Consider the following 19015-nt stretch of genomic DNA (forward strand, 5'->3'; position numbering starts at 1 on the left):
AGCAATATTTTTGGACCAGTTTCCTATGCAAGGGCAACAAAAGCTAACAAATAAATGGGATTACATCAAACTTAAAAGCTTTTGCACAGCGAAGGAAACCAACAAAATGAAATGGCAACCTAATGATGGAGGAAGATATCTGCAAATCATGTATCTGATTAAGGTGTTAATATCTAAAGTATATAAAAAACTTATATAGCTTAATATCAAAACAATAACCCAATTAAAAAAGAGCACAACTTGCATTGACATTTTTCCAAAGTTACACATATATGTCTGCCAGACACATGAAAAGATGCTCCACATCAATAATCAAGGAAATGCAAATCAAAATCACAATGAAATATCCCACACCATCTCACACACACACGGCTAGTATCAAAAACAAAAAAATAACAAGTGTTGGTGAAGATGTGGGAAAAAGGAAACTCTTGAGCACTGCTGGTGGGAATGTAAATTGGTTGCAGCCACTGTGAAAAAGAATATGGAGGTTCCTCAAAAAATTAAAAATAGAACTACAATACGATCCTGCAATTCTACTTCTGGGTACTGACACAAAAACACCAATCTAAAGAGATACATGCACCCATATTTTCATGGCAGCATTATTTACAATAGCTAATGGGAGCAACTTAAGTGTCTATTGAGAAATTAATAAAGAAGATGTGGGATGTGTGTGTGTGTGTGTGTGTGTATACACAATAGACTATTACTAAGCCATAAAAAACAATGAGATGCTTGACATTTGTGGCAACATGGATGGACCACGAGAATACTATGCTAAGTAAAAAAAAATCAGAGAAAGACAAATACCACACTATTTCACTTGTACGCGAAACCTAAAAACCACAAAGAACAAACAAAACAGAGACAGACCAGGGACACCTGCGTGGCTCAGTTGGTTAAGCGCCTGACTCTTGATTTCAGCTCAGGTCATCATCTCACAGTTTGTGAGATGGAGCCCCACTTTGGGCTCTGCACTGGGTGTGTAGCCTGCTTGGGATTCTCTGACTCTCCCTCTGCCCTTCCCCACTCACATGCACTCTCTCTCAAAAACATTAATTAATTGGAAAACAAACAAACAAACAAACCAGACTGGGCACCTGAGTGGCTCAGTCGGTTAAGCATCCAACTTCAGTTCAGGTCATGATCTCATGGTTCATGAGTTTGAGCCCCCCATCAGGCTCTTTGCTGTCAGTACAGAGCCCACTTCAAATCCTCTGTCCCGCTCGCTCTCTCTGCCCCTCCTCCCACTCATTCTCTCTTTCTCAAAATAAAAAACTTAAAAAAAAAATCTTAAAAAAAAAAAATAAAAACAGACTGAGATACAGGAAACAAACTGGAAGTTACTGGAGGGGTGGGGTCCTGGTGTGGGGGCAGGGGGAGGTGAAATAAGTGAAGGAGATTCAGTGGTACAAACTTCCAATTACAAAATAAGCCATGGGATGTAATGTACAGCTAGGGAATATAGTCAATAATACTGTAATAACTTTGTATGGTGATAGATGATAACTACTTACAGGGATCATTTCATAATGTATAAAAATATCACATCACTATGATATACACCTGAAATTAATAGAATATTATATACTAATTAAACTTAAAGGAAAAGAATTAAATGAAGGGACAAGCAATGTTCTTGGGTTGAAGAATAAATATTTTAAAGCTTTCAATTCCTCCAAAATTTACCAATAATTTAGTGCAATCATACCAAAAATCCCAAGTAAATTTTAAAAATAAAGAGGTAATTCTAGGGGCACCTGGCTGGCTCAGTCAGAAGAGCATGCGACTCTTGACTATGAGGTCGTGAGTTCGAACCCCATGTTGGGTGTAGAGATTATTCAAAACTAAAATCTTTTTTAAAAAAAGCTAATTCCAGATTTATCTGGAAAAATTATATATTAATATGTCAAAGAAAATCTGAAGAGGAACAAAGACAGACGTGCACTACCAAGTATCAAAATATATATAAATCTATAGTGATGAATATAATTTGGCACTGAGACAGAGATAAGTAAATCTATGAAACATACTAGAAACAGAATCAGTCTCAAATATGGAAATTCAGTACAAGGTAAAGGTGGCATTTCAAAGCAACGAGAGAAGGATATATCACCTGAATAAACAATATTGAGGGTAATGTGTTTTTTTGGAGAACAGAATTCAGAAAGATCCCTAATTTGAAACATCACACAAAAGTAAATTCTAAGGGCAACAAAAATAGAAACCTAAGAAATAAAACTATGGAAGTAACAAATGAAAATAAGAACAAGCTTTTTTTTTCAAAAATGTTTAAACATTTATTCATTTTTGAGAGAAAGAGAGCTTCAGCAGGGGAGGGGCAGAGAGAGAGAGAGACACACACACACACACACACACACACACACAGAATCTGAAGCAGATTCCTGGCTCTAAGCTGTCAACACAGAGCCTGATGCGGGGTTGAACCAACGAACCATGAGATCATGACCTGAGCCAAAGTCGGACGCTTAACCGACTGAGCCACCCGGGTGCTCCGAAAACAAGAACAAGCTTTTTTACTATATAGAGTCACATGCCAAGAGAAAAAGAAACAAAAACAGGAACAAAAAACAGAAAGAGCAGCTCACAGAAAAAATACATTATCACTGGTCAATAAACATGAAAAAATGTTTCATAACTTATTAATAATTTAAATAATTAGATATTTTTGGCTTGGATCAAGGGGTTGGCAAACTATGGCTAGTGAGTCAAATTTGGTCCATTGTGCCCATTTTTATGCAGCCAGCATGCTAACAATATTTTTGTTTTCAATCAAAATAGCATGGCTGAAAAAAATAAGATTACTATTTCATGATATATGAAAATCATATGAAATCCAAATTTCAGGGTCTATAGAGTAAACAGCCATGTTCGTTTACATATGGTTTCTGGCGGGTCTTACTCTACAATGGCAGAACTGGGTAGCTAGGGCAGAGACAGTATGGCCCACAAAGCCTAAAATACTTACTATCTGGCCATTTACAGATTCCTAATTTAACCTGCCAAAGCTTAAAATTCTCACAAGACATGATATTAGCAAATATGGGGAAACAAAATCTTACAACCATTGTTGTTCCAACTCTTCTGAGGACAATTAAAATTTTAAATGCTCATCTGCTTGGACTCAGCTTTTAGAGATGTCACCTATATACATTCATTTGCACGGTGCACTGTGATTTAGATGGTAATGTACCTTGGCTCAGCATGAACAGCAAAAGACTTTTTTAAACAAAGTACTTTTCTATCAGTAGGGGAAAGGTAAACTAGGTAGGTCTCTATGTCCAGATAAGAAAAGCTTTGTTAAACATAGTCCAGTGCAGCAAAGAGTGTAGTATTTCTGCTGTGCGCTGATTTACGTCAACCATAAGCAAAAAAGGATACATTTATATGATAATATAACACAGGAAATAATAATCTATCCAGGGAATTCCTGGGCCAATAAATAAGGCATAACAATGGTTACCCCTTACACTGAGAGATTAAGGGTCTGAGATGAGAAAAAGACAATTTTACAGTTTACCTTTCTGTCCTGAATGCATTTTTTTCAATGTTTATTTATTTTTGAGAGAGACAGAGACAGAGTGCGAGCTGGGGAGGGGCAGAGAGAGAGCCACACACAGAATCCAAAGCAGGCTCCAGGCTCTGAGCTGGGCTCGAACTCACAAACTGCAAGATCATGACTTAAGCCAAAGTCAGCCACTTAACCGACTGAGCCACCCAGGTGCCCTACATCCATTTTTTTATCACAAGCATATCTTGCTTCAATTTTAAGTAACTTTGTTAACTACCTAATACCTAATTTGTATAATTTTGGAGAAAGGGCTTTATAAAGCAAATTAACAGATCTGAATACGCAAAAATGTACAGACACTATAAACAAAGCTAAACAATAAGTAATAGCCTGGGGGGAAAACACAATACACAACAAAGAATTAGTACCCATCAAAAATAGAGAGCTTCCACAAATAAGAAGCAAAACTAAAAGAAAAAAAAAAAAAGAAGACAAAAATGGTTTCCGTCCAAATTATTTGGTCTAGGATACCAAGGTCATCTAGATATGACCTCTGCCTTTCAGTCTCCTGTCCTGCTGTCCTGGTCATAACCACACGACTTGCTGTTGCCCAACTGTGCCAGATAGCGTCATGCCTCTGAGGCACTGTGCATATTTTCCCTTCCTGCAACATTTGTCAGTCCTTGTTTATGAATTCCTCATTTTTCAAGGCGTGGCTCAACCATCAACTCTTCTAGAGTCCTTCAACAGAACTGACCATTCCCTTTTTTTGTGCTCTGGCTGCAGTATCCATCTATCTCTATTAAGCATTTATTCCTATTATTGCCTCTGGTGGTTTAGATTTCAGTCTTCTCCACTAGATTCCAAGAAGGCAAGTCATCGCTTGTTCTTTTCCTTCTAGGACCCAGCACAATCTTAGGACAGTAAGTACTGGGGAAACTCTGCAAGGAAGGGGCAACAGAAACTTGACAAGGGCACTACCTGGGCGGCTAGGCATTGAAGACCATCCCACCCACCCTCTAACCCCAGTCTGTGGACAGCCTTAAACCTTTCGGAGCTGACCACTGGGATCAAACAGTTACACGGGGGATCTACTGTGGACCTAAATAAATTCCCACCTCCAGGGACCCCTGTTTTCAGAGTTTGATGCTAGAACTGAAGGTGACCAAAATTGGTGCCTTTGGAAACACTCCACAACAGATGAACTGAGGCCAACACGGTGATTCAAAATCCTATCTATGAAAGCCTGGATGGATGGCAGCTTTGGGTGGCCCCATGCACATGTCACTGGCGTACGTGCATATGTGGCTGGGCTCGGATGGAGAAGACAGAAAATATAGATGAGGATTACTAAATGGATCTAACCATATTTCAAGAAGCTATTTATCAAAATGATCATAGAAAGGCTAGCTTGGAACCCAAAATGTGTCTGATGAATAAATACAGAATGAGTATTGGGGGTTTTTTTTGTTAGTGGTTTTGTTTTTTTTTTTTTTTTTTTTTAGAATAATCTTTTTTCTGTGCTTCTGCTCTTATACTTCATAGGATTCAAACACCTGGGGAACAAGTCCACCTGGCCCTCACATAGCAGGGTTTTGGGGAAAAAAGCACTGAAGATGAAGGTTAGCTCTATGAACGTATACAATACACACACAGCTCTTTGCTGCTCAAGAGAACACCCAGCTCTGATCTTTGTAACACTAACTACAAACAGTTGTTTCTTTTCTCCCCAACACATTTCCATAAAAATCCATTCTTAAGATATCAAAAACATAATGCAATGTTCTACCTACCTGATTTTATCTGTTTTCCTCTTAGACCATAAAAGACTAATGTTTGAGAACAGTTCATAATAATCTGATCCACCAGGGCATGAAATCCTATCACACACCAATGAACTATTTGTAAATGGATTTGTCTTTATAATTTAAAGCATGAATTTGGTAGCACTACAGGATAAAAGGCAATTACTGACTATGCCAGGAATTAATGGGGCATTGTAATTTAATCAATGTATTTGCAAGTATGTGACATCAAGCAATAACCCCTTCTGATCTGTGAGTAGTTATTAATAGCAGCCTGCAAGAAAAGGGCCTGAAGTCTCAGTAGACCAAAAGCGTAATGAGTCACTGCTGTGATGGGGCTGTCCAAAAATCTTATTTTGATCCCAGCTGCATTAACAGAAATGCAGAGTCTCAGACACAGTACCTTGGTCGCACCCAACTTGTGCAGAGCTCCAGGCATTACGACTGAAGAGCAGGCCCAGGCAGAAATGTCAAAACCATGTTACATAAAACGAGAATGAGAAAACCAGGACTCCTTTCAGAGTTTAAGGAGACACATGATACTGATCAGTAAGTGCCTGAATTACACTATAAATACAACCAACAGCAGTTAGGGAGGAGGGAAGCCGCAAATATCCCTTTTTTTCGAAAGAGGGGGAAGCTAAAGTAAGAAGGACCAGATGGGAGTTAATTCTCAATGCTGAAAAAAGGAAAGTGAAGTGAAAATGTGTCAGTACCCAGTTAATGTGTGTAGAGACCAAATTAGATAACTCAAGTTTCCCACAGGTCTTTTCGTTTCACATTTATAGGTTAGCTAATTAACCACAATTTCATTTTTTTTTTCATTCTGTTGCTGTTGTTACACAGTCCTAACCATAGAAATCCTCACTAAAGATCACCTTTAAAACAAGCTGCGATGCAATGTACAATCAAGTCATACATAGCTTTCCTTGGTTTTTAAATTATTCAAAATACATAATTACTAAATAAAACATTAACAGAACACTTCCACGTTCCCATAGCTTCCTGCCATTCACATCCCAGTCTATGTTCTAGACAACTCTGGCAACGAAGACACCATAGAAAATATTAATGGTAAATTTTATTTTCATTGATATTTCATTTAACATAATTTCAAAGTAGGTCTGTGCTCTAAGATGAGCCAAAAAACAGAAACCCTAAAGCTCATAAGAGACGTTTTTCACACTGTTCTGAGTAGGGCATGGGGTTTGGGGGTCCCCAAAGTTGATACCTAACGTTTTACCCTTTGAGGTTTTACCTATAGACACAAAAAGAAGAGAGAACATCAACACACAAGAATCAAAGTGTAATAAGGAGCTCTTGGGTTACAAACTACCACCTCTTTAAGGCTGTAGTGAAATGAATGATTTCTTCTGCAAAGTTCAATGTCATTTTTTTTTTTTTAAGTAAAATGTCAGAATATGTGAAAATGCTGCACTTGTTTCTCTTAATACACTGATATTGGAGAAGTTTGTAAAATCTTCATGAGTCCAAGCTGGGACATGACTACTACTGATGGGGTCTATTCAACACACTAATTCCAAGTTTGGCGACCATCAGCAAACTGTTCAAAAGAAACACATAAACAAAAACACATCAGGTAAAGAACACAACAGGTACTCGACTGTTTTTTTTTTTTCTTTTTTAAGAAACTAAGACTACAGGCCCTTCGCAACTACATGAGGAGACGCCGAGGCCGAGCAGGCAGAGGTGGAGACTTCATTCTTGGAAACACGAAAGTAGTAACATGCCAAGGGGCAGTCTTGCCCTGCACCCGCCTCAAAATGGTACGTGTGAATTGGGAGTTCCTAATCTCACTGCCAATAATTCAAAGAGATGAGCAAACTGAAGGCTGAAAGACCAAGGTCTCTCCGGGGTCACTGAGCTAGTTAATGGTAGATTTCCAGTCTCCCAGTTTACTGCTCTTGACCTTGGTGTACACGGACTATAAAGCATTATGCCTGACAGCATAACTATGACTGAAGTCAGGTTAGTGATCTTCTTTCGAACAGATTTTTAAAAATCCTGTCCTCAGAGTATCTTTATCACACGTAAGGAAAACTTTTTTAAAAACAATCTGGTCTGAGTTTTGTAACTCAAGTTAGCCAGCAGGATTCAATCAAAACTCCCTTTTAACAAAATGGTCAGTGATAAAGGACACGCACACGTCTAAGAAATCTGGAATGCACGCTGAAAGTCGCAGAAAGAGCCGCTGTCAGGGCTTTGCCTGAAGCTCCTTCTGAAGGAGGCAGGAGCCAGGATGGACCAGACTGCAAACGTGACAGCAAAGCCATGAACTTACTTACTTCATTTTGACATCAAATCAACTACTGTTTTTGCAGCCTCTCCTATTTGTGTGTAAATTAAATCATTTCGGTTGATGTCCAGCATCAGGTGTACCAACACAAGTAAATTCTGGAATATACAGTGTATCTGGGGCCCTAAACTCAACTCCATCCCGGTGACGAACGGCAAGGGAACAGAAAATACCTGGCACCCGCGATTAAGCCCGCAGGCAGAAATTTCCCAGAGTGGTAGAATCTCATCCCCATAATGCCAGCTAAGGTTCCAGATGTAGCTGAGGGGAAAGACAGAAAGAATCGAATATCATTACATCTTCTATACGGGAGAACCAATGTCCCACCCACCTTTCAAGGGCCAGATCCCCTCTCATACCATCTCCTCCACGCTGGGGGAGCGCTGGGGGTGCTCCGTGGCCACCCGCGCCCTGTAGGACTAAGTACAAAGACTGGAATATAAGGCCCTCACCATCTGGGCCAAACCTGCCTTTCCGGCCTCACTACCCACCATTCTTCCACCATAGTTTTCTCCACATTTGCGGTAGGTCTTCTTCTATTCCCTGTTGATGTATTTACCTTAACTGTATGCTCTGCTAGTCAGCATGTGAAGACCTATTACATGTATTCCCATGCACTCACTGCACTAGGTGCTGGAGGGCAAAACTACCATCATAAAAGGCCTCTAAGAGGGTTCCGCCTATTCGGGAAAATGAGGAAAGGATTTGCTGAGGAAACGAAGACCAAAAAGCCAAGATCTGAAAAGGAGTGAAGAGCTAAAAGGGGGAAGAAAGCACATTCCAAGAGAGGGGATAATAATGGTGGGGCCTTGTGGTGAGAGGGAACCGAAGGCTCAACTGTGGCCAGTGAGGAAGAGGGGCCAGAGCACAGAGCCCTGACAGCCCTACTGAGGACTATGTTCTTCGGCCCAAGAGCAATGAGAAGCCATCAAAGCATACCAAGCAGAGGGATACGTGAACATAAGAGGACTGTAAAATCAGAACTCGAGCTGCTCCATGGAGAACAATCCGGAGGGAAACCAGAGCATGTCGGGATACCACTGAAGAACTTCCTCAAGAATGCAGGTCAGATAAGGGGTACTGGGATGAGAACGGTGGCCATGGAGACACAGAAGGAGACACTTCAGGGTATGGGCTGGAGGTAGTGCAAATAGGGACTGACTGCTGAAGGAGACAGAAAGATGGGAGGAGGACAAGATCCAAATGGATGGAAAACACCGGCACCAAACACATCTGTAAGGACATGAGGTTACGTTTGGGCAGATGCCTGGAGACAAGATTTCAAGCACACAACCTTTACTTATGAGTAAAGCTTGGAGGAGTGATGCCTTTCTGAATCAATTTTCCGTTTCAATGGTAATTTAAGGCCTAGACCCCAATAACACTGCCAAGCAAGACGGTATAAAGAAGATACGGGGCGCCTGGGTGGCTCAGTCGGTTAAGTGTCCGACTTCGGCTCAGGTCATGATCTCAAGGTCCCGGAGTTCGAGCCCCGCATCGGGCTCTGTGCTGACAGCTCAGAGCCTGGAGCCTGCTTCGGATTCTGTCTCCCTCTCCCTCTGCCCCTCCCCCGATCATGCTCTATCTCTGTCTTAAAAATAAACATTAAAAAAATTAAAAACAAACAAAAAAAATATACAAAGAGCCAGGTCTTAAGAACTTAAATATTTAATGGCCAAGAAGAAAGATGGGTCAACAAAAGAGAACGAGAAAATAAGAAGGAAAACAGGAGAGTGGAAAATGGCTTGGTCTCCTATGCTGAAAAAGCTAAAAGGCCAACTAGAATGAGGATTAAAAAATGTACAGTCGGGTTGCCTGGGTGGCTCAGCTGGTTAAACATCTGAGTCTTGATTCCAGCTCAGGTCATGATCCCAGGGTCATGGGATTGAACCCCGTGTCGGACTCCACACTGAGCATGGAGCTTGCTTGGGATTCGCTCTCTCGCTCTCTCTCTTGCTCTTCCCCAGCTCAGGCACACGCTCTTTCTAATAAGTAAATAAACATTAAAAGTATATACACTGGATTTTGAAAATCTAGGTCACTGACAGGCTCAAGGAAAGCTATTTCCATGGACAAAGGACACAAAAAGGGGGGTCGAGAATGTGAGAGGTGAAGAAGTAAAAACAGGGAGTAGAACGGATTGTTTTAGGGAAGTTGCTGAAGGGGAAGAAGAAGGGCAGGCAACTGGAGAAGGAAGTGGGGTCACGAGAGGTCCTTTCTTTTTTAATGGGTAAGAGAGGACACCTTTGAACATGAGTGGGAGGGATTCACCCGCAGGGCAGAACACAAATAAGAGATGACATCTCTGGCAGCGTAACACCCCAAGAAGGTGGGGAGAAGAGACCCAAAGCATGGGTGGAGGGATTGGCCTTTGAGAGAGAAACAGCACAGTGCAAGGCCTGGGTGATGATGGCATGCTGGAGCCTCCGTGTGATGACTGCTGTTTTCCTTTACGTAGGCAGTGAGGGCAGTTGCTGAGAGCAGGAGTAGAATCAGACATGAGGATAAAGGAAGCCTAAAAGTCATTCAGGAGCTTGAGCGAGGGAGCTGGGAGGCAGAGCTGAGAGCGGGGCGCCTCCTCCTTCCACGGGCATGCCCCAAATCAGCCGCCACGACCTCCCTTCCCAACCCGTGCCAGCTTGCACGAGCCACTCGGTCAACACACTTGTTCTCCCCACCACTCTTCTAAGGGCCGGCACTGCACGTGTTCCCACTCTGCGTATCTGGGGAGACGGCGAGATGTCCACGCTCCCGGCAGAATGGCTGATGTGTGGGGAGAGCTCAGTGAAAATGCACCCCAGGCCACGCTGATAAGAAGTGATCTTCCTCCCCGGTGCTGCTGTTTGGGCTGCTCACGGGGCACTTCAGCAGCCCCGCAGTCACCCCAACAGCATCAGTTAATGTAAAGGCTCCTCGAAGGCAAGGCCTATGCCAGACATTCAGCTTAGTTTTAAAGGGCTAACACGTGATTTGCAAAGGCAAACAAACGCACTATTGAGGCAAACCTCACCCAGGCACGTGATCCTCCGGTAACGGTCAAGCACATGCTCTTCAGTGGGCAGACATAATGATTACGAGACGTCTACTTGCCTCGTACAAGCTTAACACTAATTCCATTGGCTATACCTAAATTGTGAGGCATGAAAACCTTTCCGTATTCTGTACGTAGAAAGTAAACAGAAATCAGCACCACTCTCCCCACTCCCAATTTTAAAACTTCCCCAGCACTTGGGCAGAAGTAGTAAAACTGTCTTCATGTGAAGATCCTGCCACATGCCACCGAACCAGAGCCTTTGGGTAGAATGTTCTGGATACATAACTGTACCAGAGAGACAGGGAAGCGGACGTACCTAGGAAAACCCAAATGTTCCTCGGATCCTGAGACAGCTGATAGGCACCCAGGCCTGCTAAACTTCCGAAAAGAAGGCCAGCAGCCAGTGACGGGACGCTACCTGCAGAGAAGCAAACACAGTCCTGCATTATAATGTCAGACACTCATCAACAGAAGTCACCAGATTTCCTTTCCCTCCAGGGGAAAACAGCCAAGAGAATTTCTCTCAACACAGCTCATAACCAAGGAGCTCTCAAGCAGGCAAATGTGTGCGGCATTTGCTATTTTACGGAGAAGTCGGGGTTACGTCACATTATTCCTCTCCTTTTTAATATTCAGACACTTGCATCTGGGGAGCAAAGAAGGGCTCCTAACCAGGCCTGATGAACCTGTCAAGCGTTGGAACTGTCCACAGGCAGAACCTCAGGCAAATCCCCAAAGGAGAAGGAAGTAGGGGCAGTGAATTAAAACAAAACAAAACCTGGAGAGTAAGAATTCTGGGGTGTGTGTGTGTGTGTGTGTGTGTGTGTGTGTGTGTGTGTTGGGGTGGGGTGGGGAATGCAGGCTAGGAAAGAGGTAGAAACAGCAGGTTTGCTGATAGAACTATGCCTGATGAGAAAAGAGGTTTCTGCCTACTCCAAAGAGCAGAGAGATAATAACACCCTGGGGTCAAGGCAGATGTGTGGTAGTCGATGATAATAACAATCTACTACCACTCCTGCCCGGCATCTTAGATAAAGACACCAAGAACAAGGGAGTAGACAAGAAGCTTGACTTAGGTCAGCCAGATAATGGGAAAGCAAGTGCAGGGGCAGCTACGGGACTGAAAAGGAGCCTGTACCCCAGCTAGAGGGCTTCAAACAAACCTGACTCAAACAAGACTGAACTCTGGGGACCCCGGGGACTCACTCTTTACCAGCAACAACGTGAAGATCTTAAGAGGTCAGGTAGCTACAAACCATACCTGCTTTCGCATAGCCAATGATCCCACCAGAAGCGACCAGTGCTGCATAGCCAAAGCCAATCCAGTGTAAAGGCACTCTGAAAATGAAAGAGTAAGAAACCAGTGCCAACCATGTCTAAAAAATAAAAACCACAATCACAGGATGGGACTAAAACGTCATCATTCCAGAACAGTCATATCACTGTACAAATGAAAATAAAGCCTAGAGGTTAGAGGACTTGCCTGGAGACAGTGACGGAGCCGGGACTCAAACTCAGGTTCCCGGCCTACATGGCCAATGCTCCGATACCCCAGGCTGTCCGGCACTCTACGCTTAGTGCACTTTTCAGATCAGGAAAGAAGCTCTGGTTTTGAGAAGTTCTTGGCTATTCTACTCCCATTCACTGTGTACTTACAGCGGGCCAGAGTCCTTCTGCATTGTTCTCTTTCACTCCAACAGAAGAGTACACCTGCTGCACCTGGGAACGAGGGACTGGATCAGAGGTGGTAAACAGCACGTCTCTCTAGCAGTCAGAAAGAAGTGGATCCTAGTTCCAGCTCCACTCCTTAGCAGCTAAGAAGTAATGGACAAACTCCCAACCTCTCTAAGCCTCAGTTTCCTTCATTGTACCATGAGGATAAGAATGGTACAAATTTCCTACAGCTGCTGTGGGCATTAAACAAAATAATAAGTAAACGTGCTCAGCCGCTAGTAAATGCTGAGCAGATACCAACCATTTTGGTAATAACCTCCATTCCAATAGCACAGGACTACAGGAAACAGCAAAATTCAGGGACCAGCTCTGTCCAGGTGATAAGTTTACCTTTTCACCAGCTAACCAAATTATTACTGAATCGGAAACTAAGTATCTCCTGTAACCTTAATTCAACTATTTCAGTTACCCCTTTCCACTCCTGCCCAAAGAACTGAATTCTTTCAAAACTCAACACGTGCAAAACTTTCAGACAGCTATTTAATTTTGCATCCAATTCCTAACTCTTGTTAGACTGGGGACGGTGAGGGGGGGTAAAATACAGGAAAGTCCAAATCATAATTAACGTGGAACACTTCGCTCTTGGCAAAGAAATGCATCTGGTATGGTTTAACTTGAAAGCAATACAACCTTTTGTTTAAATTTTTAATTGTCGGGCAGGGGCTACTTGGAATTGTGCCAGTCATTAATTGCAAATAGCACTCAGCGAGATTTTCAAGCAGCAAGAGCAATAAAACCCCCAGGAAACTAATCACCGCTACGCTACACTGGTAAGCACTGGCCTCCAGAGCTCAGGGGTTCTGCAAGATTCACGACTACCTTAAGGAAAGCAGAAAATGCACGACTAGAAAGGAAACTGTGACGCAGCCTAAAGCCCCTGCCTGGATCTGGGGGACAACGAGTAGGCGGCAGCAAAGCCTCTTATATAACCCCAAACAAGTCAAAATGATATAAAATAGTAATTAATTCCCAAGCACCGAACCTCTTTCCCCTACGACTGCACCGGTCGACCGCGGGGTACCAGCGGCGAGGCGTGGGAGTCCGGGCCCCGCCGGAAACGTCGCGACGCGCTCTGCGTCCCGAGGGCAAGGCGGAACGAGGGGTGGGGCGGAGCATGGGGCGGGGCTTGAGGGGGAGGTGTCGCGGCGCGCGCATGCGTTCCAGGCACGGGAGGCGCCTGGGGCGGGGCTTGAGAGGAAGCGTCCAGGCTAGCGCTCTGCGTCCGGGAGGTGGGGCGGAGAGTCGCGGCTCGAGCCCGGAGTCCCTACGCCGGTGTTCCAATCGCCGATCCGGCCGTGCTGACCGGCCTTCGAAGCTCGGCTCGCCAGCAGCCCGCCTGAAACCCAGAATTTGAGTCGGGTCTTTCCAAGTGGCTTCGCGAGCTGGGCCAGGTTAACCTGGTGTAAACCAAAGGCATGCCATCCGGGAGGATTCTCACTTGCCGAATCACGGTTTTTGCCTGCCATGGTTAAGAACTACTTTCTTCCTGCAGAGCTGGTGGCCACAAGCCAGACAATAATGTGGCTTTATTGTTATCTGAGAAGCAACTTAAAGGAAGGGAGAGGATAAGTGAAATATAATTTCCTACTACCGCAGTATGCGCCAGTGTCCACGAAACATCATCTCCACTCCCTCTCCAGATTGCGTCTCTTCCCTGCGTTTCCTGCGCGACCACTCAATCGCTGTAAACCAGAATTTGGATGTTATCCTTGACGTCTCTCTCCCCCTCATCCCCTGTAAGGATCAACGTAGATAAATCTTATAAATACAGTCTTCAGTGAAAAAAAGGAGATCGCAGCTCCCGCATCTTCCAAAACAAAAACTTGTCACTTGCAACATCTCTTAACCTTTCAGATACCCAAACTGAACCCTGTGGTTACCATCGCTGATTCTTACCAGCCAAAGCAGATAAGGACTAAGAAGAACCATTGGTAATTCTAGTAGGCCAGATCCTCACCAAATTACTGGAAGACTCCGCTTAACAACCAACAACGGGACCTATCTTAACCACCTCGGAATGGACTTACGGATGCACGCCTCCCGATACAGGTGTATACGTAAACCTTAGTTATCACCACCATGATCTTACCCCTGCCCTTTAGACTTAAATTGAACCACAGAGGATTAAGTTAATTACCTACAACTGTAGTACTTGGTAGAGCTGTTATTTGAAGTAAGGTCTTTCAAAACCTACACCCTCACCTTTATGTTGTATTGCCTCTGTCATTCCTCAACCCGTAGCACACCCCATTTCTCTGTGTGTAGTCCCAAAATTTATTGTCAAATACATTGGCTCTCTGCTCTGTTTCAGTTAGTTACAGAGTAAACCAAATTAACGATTTGTGTTCAGTAATGTTTCTCATTGGCATTAACATATTTTAGGAGATAGCTCAGTTCTCAGCTAGGAACCCCTGAGCCACAAATGTGTCAATGGAGTGTGACCAAGATCGTGTGAGGGAGAAGTTTTTAGTCCTCTGGTCACTGGGGCTTCTTAACAGGTTGTTTCTGTTTGTTTCTTTCACAGAGGCCTAGGGTCCAGACCATGTTCGGTAGACAGACAAACGTAGCCACGCACATAACCAGAGCAGTAAAGTCCGTCGGCCAAAACGGAAGAGCTTGTGAAGAAGAAGGAATAGTGCCTCAGTTTCAGCATTATTTGACCCTTTTTGGAACCTCATTCATGTGTGACTTCACACATTAAGAAATCCCAAAACAAAAATGTCAAAAACAAATTCCCGGTTGCAGTGTTTCACCTGACGTCTACTGAGGATCTACAATGCCAGTTTCTAGGTGTTCAGGATGTATTTTGTAGCTTTGAAGAGGACCATCATCCATCAATAAAACCTTTCCCCAGGAAATTGATGAGTGAGGTTATGAAAAAATATTGCCTGCGTTCTCAACCCACCCTATCTGCCACATGCTTCTGGGACCTCATTTATCAGAAAGAAAACATGCGGCGTGTTAATTGTAAGCCAGACACTGCATGAAGTGCTTTCCGTAGATGAACTCGTCTAATCTTCATACTAACCCTTGGACTAGAGACTCTTATTATCTCTTGCTTTCAAACACAAGAGGAGAAAGAGGTTACCTAATAGGGACATGGCCACTGGCCTTAATAAATGGCAGAGCTGCCCTAACTCCTTTCGTCTGTTCTCAATACAGTGACCAGAGCACTCCTGTTATGAGTCAGTTGTGGATACATATGCTCAAATCCCTCCAATGGCCCCCTTTCTCGCGCCCACCTCTGAGCACCTGCACGTGCTGCTTCATCAGCCCAGAGCTTCTCCCCAGATCATCTCCCAGCTCACTTCCTCACCTCCTTTGTCTTCATTCGAAGGTCACCCGCTCAGTGAGGCCTTCCCGGATTATCTGGGTTAAAACTGCAATCCCTCCGCAGTTCCCTCCACGGCTTATTTTTCTCCATGACGCTTACCTCCATACACAGTATGCTGTAAAACTTACTGACTGCACAATCATCCTCCCACCCAGCACGTAAGTTCCTTGAGAAGGATGTTTATGCGGCGCTTGGAACGGTGCTTGGCACACAACGGCTGCTCAGTGAGCATGGACTGAGTGAGAACAGATGTGGAGTAAGAGAGGCTGGTCTGCAGAGAGAAGCGTGAAGACAACGCGTGGAGTTGGAGACAAGGTGGAGAGACCGCCCTGACTGCACCCTCTCCCTTTCTGAGCTCTGGTTCTCTTCTGTCCGACGCACCTGTGTCTTTGTTAAAACTCCAGCCCCGTGCCCTCTGTTTAGAATAGCCAGAGCAGCTTTTTTGTGTCTCGCAGCTAAGTCTCTCTTAGCTGAGACAGCACCCCATTTCCTCTGCCAGAAATGCCCTTTTATCCTTGTCTAAAAACTCACATCTCCTTTTTTTTATTAAAGTCCTCAGTCAAGCGGCCCCTGACCATCCCAGGCCATTACAGGTGTTCTGCGAAAGGGAGGTGAATGTCAAAAGACCTCCAAAGACCAAAGGAGCCGCTAGACCAAACAGAAAGGCCGACGAGTCTAGCTTGACAAGAAATGGCCCCTTAGTAGGGGGCTTGTGGACGGAGTGTTCCTTTGGCTGCCACAAGACAAGTAGGTCTCTTGGATCCCACTCGCCCTAAGACTTGCTTTTCGAGTGCCAGGGGCAGGGAGTATGATAGGAAAAGATAGGATTCAGTAGGCAGAGAGGGAAAGGTGAGGACCGGAGGTCCCTGGGTGTGGAAACACATATTTTGGGACAATGCTGGGAGCATCTGACCACAGAAAAACTCCCTCCGGGGTACGGTTCCTCTTAAGAATGTAATAGTCACCACCTCCTCCCTCTCAGGTTCCCCTCAGGAATTTCACAAAAGGTCTTTTGTGACAGACAGACCATAAAAGGTATGACCCACAAGGAATGATATGGCCACATAGCACCCACAATGGAATCGAGCCAATAAGGAATGGACAACCCAGCACCTAGAGTTCTCTCACCGATAAGAGGAGGACCTAAGAAGGAACCCGGGGGAAGGGAAGGGAGGGCTGACCAGAATTATAAAACAAAGATCCTTACCTAGTGTTGTGGGTATTCACCTCCAAATGCCCCCGTCTATAAAGAGACATTTCATACTATTTTTTTTAACTTTTTTTAACTTTTATTTTTGAGGGACAGAGCGTGAGCAGGGGAGGGGCAGAAAGAGAGGGAGACACAGAATCTGAAGCAGGCTCCAGGCTCCGAGCCGTCAGTAGCCGTCAGCAGAGAGAGACCGACGCGGGGCTCAAATTCACAAACTGCGAGATCATGACCTGAGCCACCCAGGCGCCCCCTAGTCTTACTTTCTAATCTTCTACGCGAATAAACTTTTGCCTGCTGCTCATTTTGTGTCCACTTCTTCATTCTTCAAAGCGCCGAGACAACAAACCCCGGGGTATTGAGGCCAAAAAAAAAAAAAAAAAAAAAAAAAAAAAAATCCTGCAACAGAGTATGTGCTGAGGGACCACCCAAGAGGAGGATGTTAAAGACTAGGTATGTTTCTTAAATTCCACATATGAGTGAAATCATATCTTTGCCTTTCTGACTTATTTCACTTACAAACATAGGCGAAAGGAAGGAAAAAAATAAAAACAGAGGGAGGCAAACCGTAAGACACTTTTAAATACGGAGAACAAACAGGGTTGCTTGGGGATGTTGGGAAGATGGGCTAAATGGGCGATGGACAAGAAGGAGGGCACTTGTGATGAGCACTGGGTGTTATTGTAAGTGATGAATCACTAAATCCTACTCCTGAAACCATTATTATACTGTATATTAACTTGGATTTAAATTTTAAGTAACTGGGTGCCTGGGCAGCTCAGTCAGTTAAACATCCAACTCTTGATTTAGGCTCAGGTCATAATCTCACGATTCATGGATTCGAGCCCCACGCTGGGCTCTGCGCTGACCCTGTTTGGGATTCTCTCTCTCTGCCCTTGCCCTGCTCGCACACTCTCTCTCTTAAAATCAGTAAACTTAAGCTTAAAAAAAAAAAAAGAATAGGTATGTGTCAGTCATATTTGCAGGGCAGATCAAGGATGTTATGCACCGAGGGTATACTTAAGGGTGTGGTTCAACAAAAGGAAAGAAGGGAGGGGTGCTCAAAAAGGCTTCAGGCTATAGGAGAGTCATCCAGGCAGATCTGTTCACGTAATGTGTAATTATTTACCAACTTTCGTCCTTTAGGCTGGGATCACACTTTTCCTTTCAGCACCCAGAATCTAGGGTAGCGCCTGGCACAGGGCTAGTGAACAAAGGAGGGGGAGATATAGGTGACATGGTGCATTCTGAATTGGGAAAGAGTGAATCTGGGAAAAGAATCTGCTCAGACACCAGTATCAAAGTGGATAATTCGACATGTACATGGCCAAGACTATGTGCAGACTGTACATAGAGGGGAAGGACAAGTAGATCAACAGAACAGAATAGAGGGCCCAGAAATAGACCACCACAAATATAGATGACTTTTGAACAGCTCAGTTATGGGCCCTGACCCTTCAGGCAGTCAAAAAATCTGCATATTAACTTTTGTCTCTCCTCAAAGTTAATTAAAAGTCTACTGCTGACCAGAAGCCTTACTGATAACACAGTTGATTAACACATATTTTGTATGTTATATGTGAATTATATATGTGTTCTTACAATAAAGCTAGAGAAAAGAACATGCTAAGAAAACACAAGAGAAAATGCATTTACAATACTGTATTTATTGAAAAAAAAATCGGTAAATGGACCCATACAGTTCAAACCCACATTGTCCAAGAGTCAACTGTACAACCAACTGATTTTTGACAAAGGAGCAGAGACAATACTACAAAACAAAAATAGTCTCTTCAACAAATGGTGAACTGAACATCTATGTGTAAAAAAAAAAAAAAAAAATCTAGACACAGACCTAACATCTTTCACAAAACTTAACTCAGGATGGATCACAGACCTAAATGGAAAATGCAAAACTGTAAAACTCCCATAAAGAAACTTAAGAGAAAACTTAGATGACATTCGAGGATGGTGAAGCCTTTTTAGATACATCAAAAATATGACCCGTGAAAGAAATAATTGATTAGCTAGGCTTCATTAACATTAAAA

General features: G+C 43.6%; 1 protein-coding gene across 2 annotated transcripts; it reads right to left on the reverse strand.

Moving 5' to 3' along the window:
• Nucleotides 1-6406: 6406 nt before the first annotated feature.
• On the reverse strand, nt 6407-13515 carry TMEM14C (transmembrane protein 14C). Of its 2 annotated transcripts, none has more exons than XM_060614811.2 (6): nt 13408-13515; nt 12348-12410; nt 11953-12029; nt 11008-11109; nt 7831-7918; nt 6407-6904 (listed from the first exon to the last, which is right to left on the reverse strand). In XM_060614811.2, exons 2-6 carry the CDS (start codon nt 12368-12370, stop codon nt 6850-6852), a joined length of 345 nt encoding a protein of 114 aa, XP_060470794.1. In that variant the 5' UTR covers nt 12371-12410; nt 13408-13515; the 3' UTR covers nt 6407-6849. The 2 variants fall into 2 exon arrangements, with proteins under 2 accessions (XP_060470794.1, XP_060470795.1); XM_060614812.2 differs by having other exon boundaries at nt 13403-13497.
• Between the last annotated feature and the right edge of the window lie 5500 nt (nt 13516-19015).

The sequence above is a fragment of the Panthera onca genome, chromosome B2 (assembly GCF_046562875.1).
Source record: "Panthera onca isolate mPanOnc1 chromosome B2, mPanOnc1 haplotype 2, whole genome shotgun sequence".
NCBI classification, from domain to species: domain Eukaryota; kingdom Metazoa; phylum Chordata; class Mammalia; order Carnivora; family Felidae; genus Panthera; species Panthera onca.

Coding starts and splice junctions, on each gene's coding strand:
- TMEM14C (XM_060614811.2), bottom strand. CDS start 12,370: ATGCAGAAGGACTCTGGCCCGCT. Junction 7,919..11,007: donor GAACATTTGGGTTTTCCTAG/GTACGTCCGCTT, acceptor CTTTCCCCTCAG/CTACATCTGGAACCTTAGCT. Junction 6,905..7,830: donor GGCTTAATCGCGGGTGCCAG/GTATTTTCTGTT, acceptor TCTTTTGAACAG/TTTGCTGATGGTCGCCAAAC.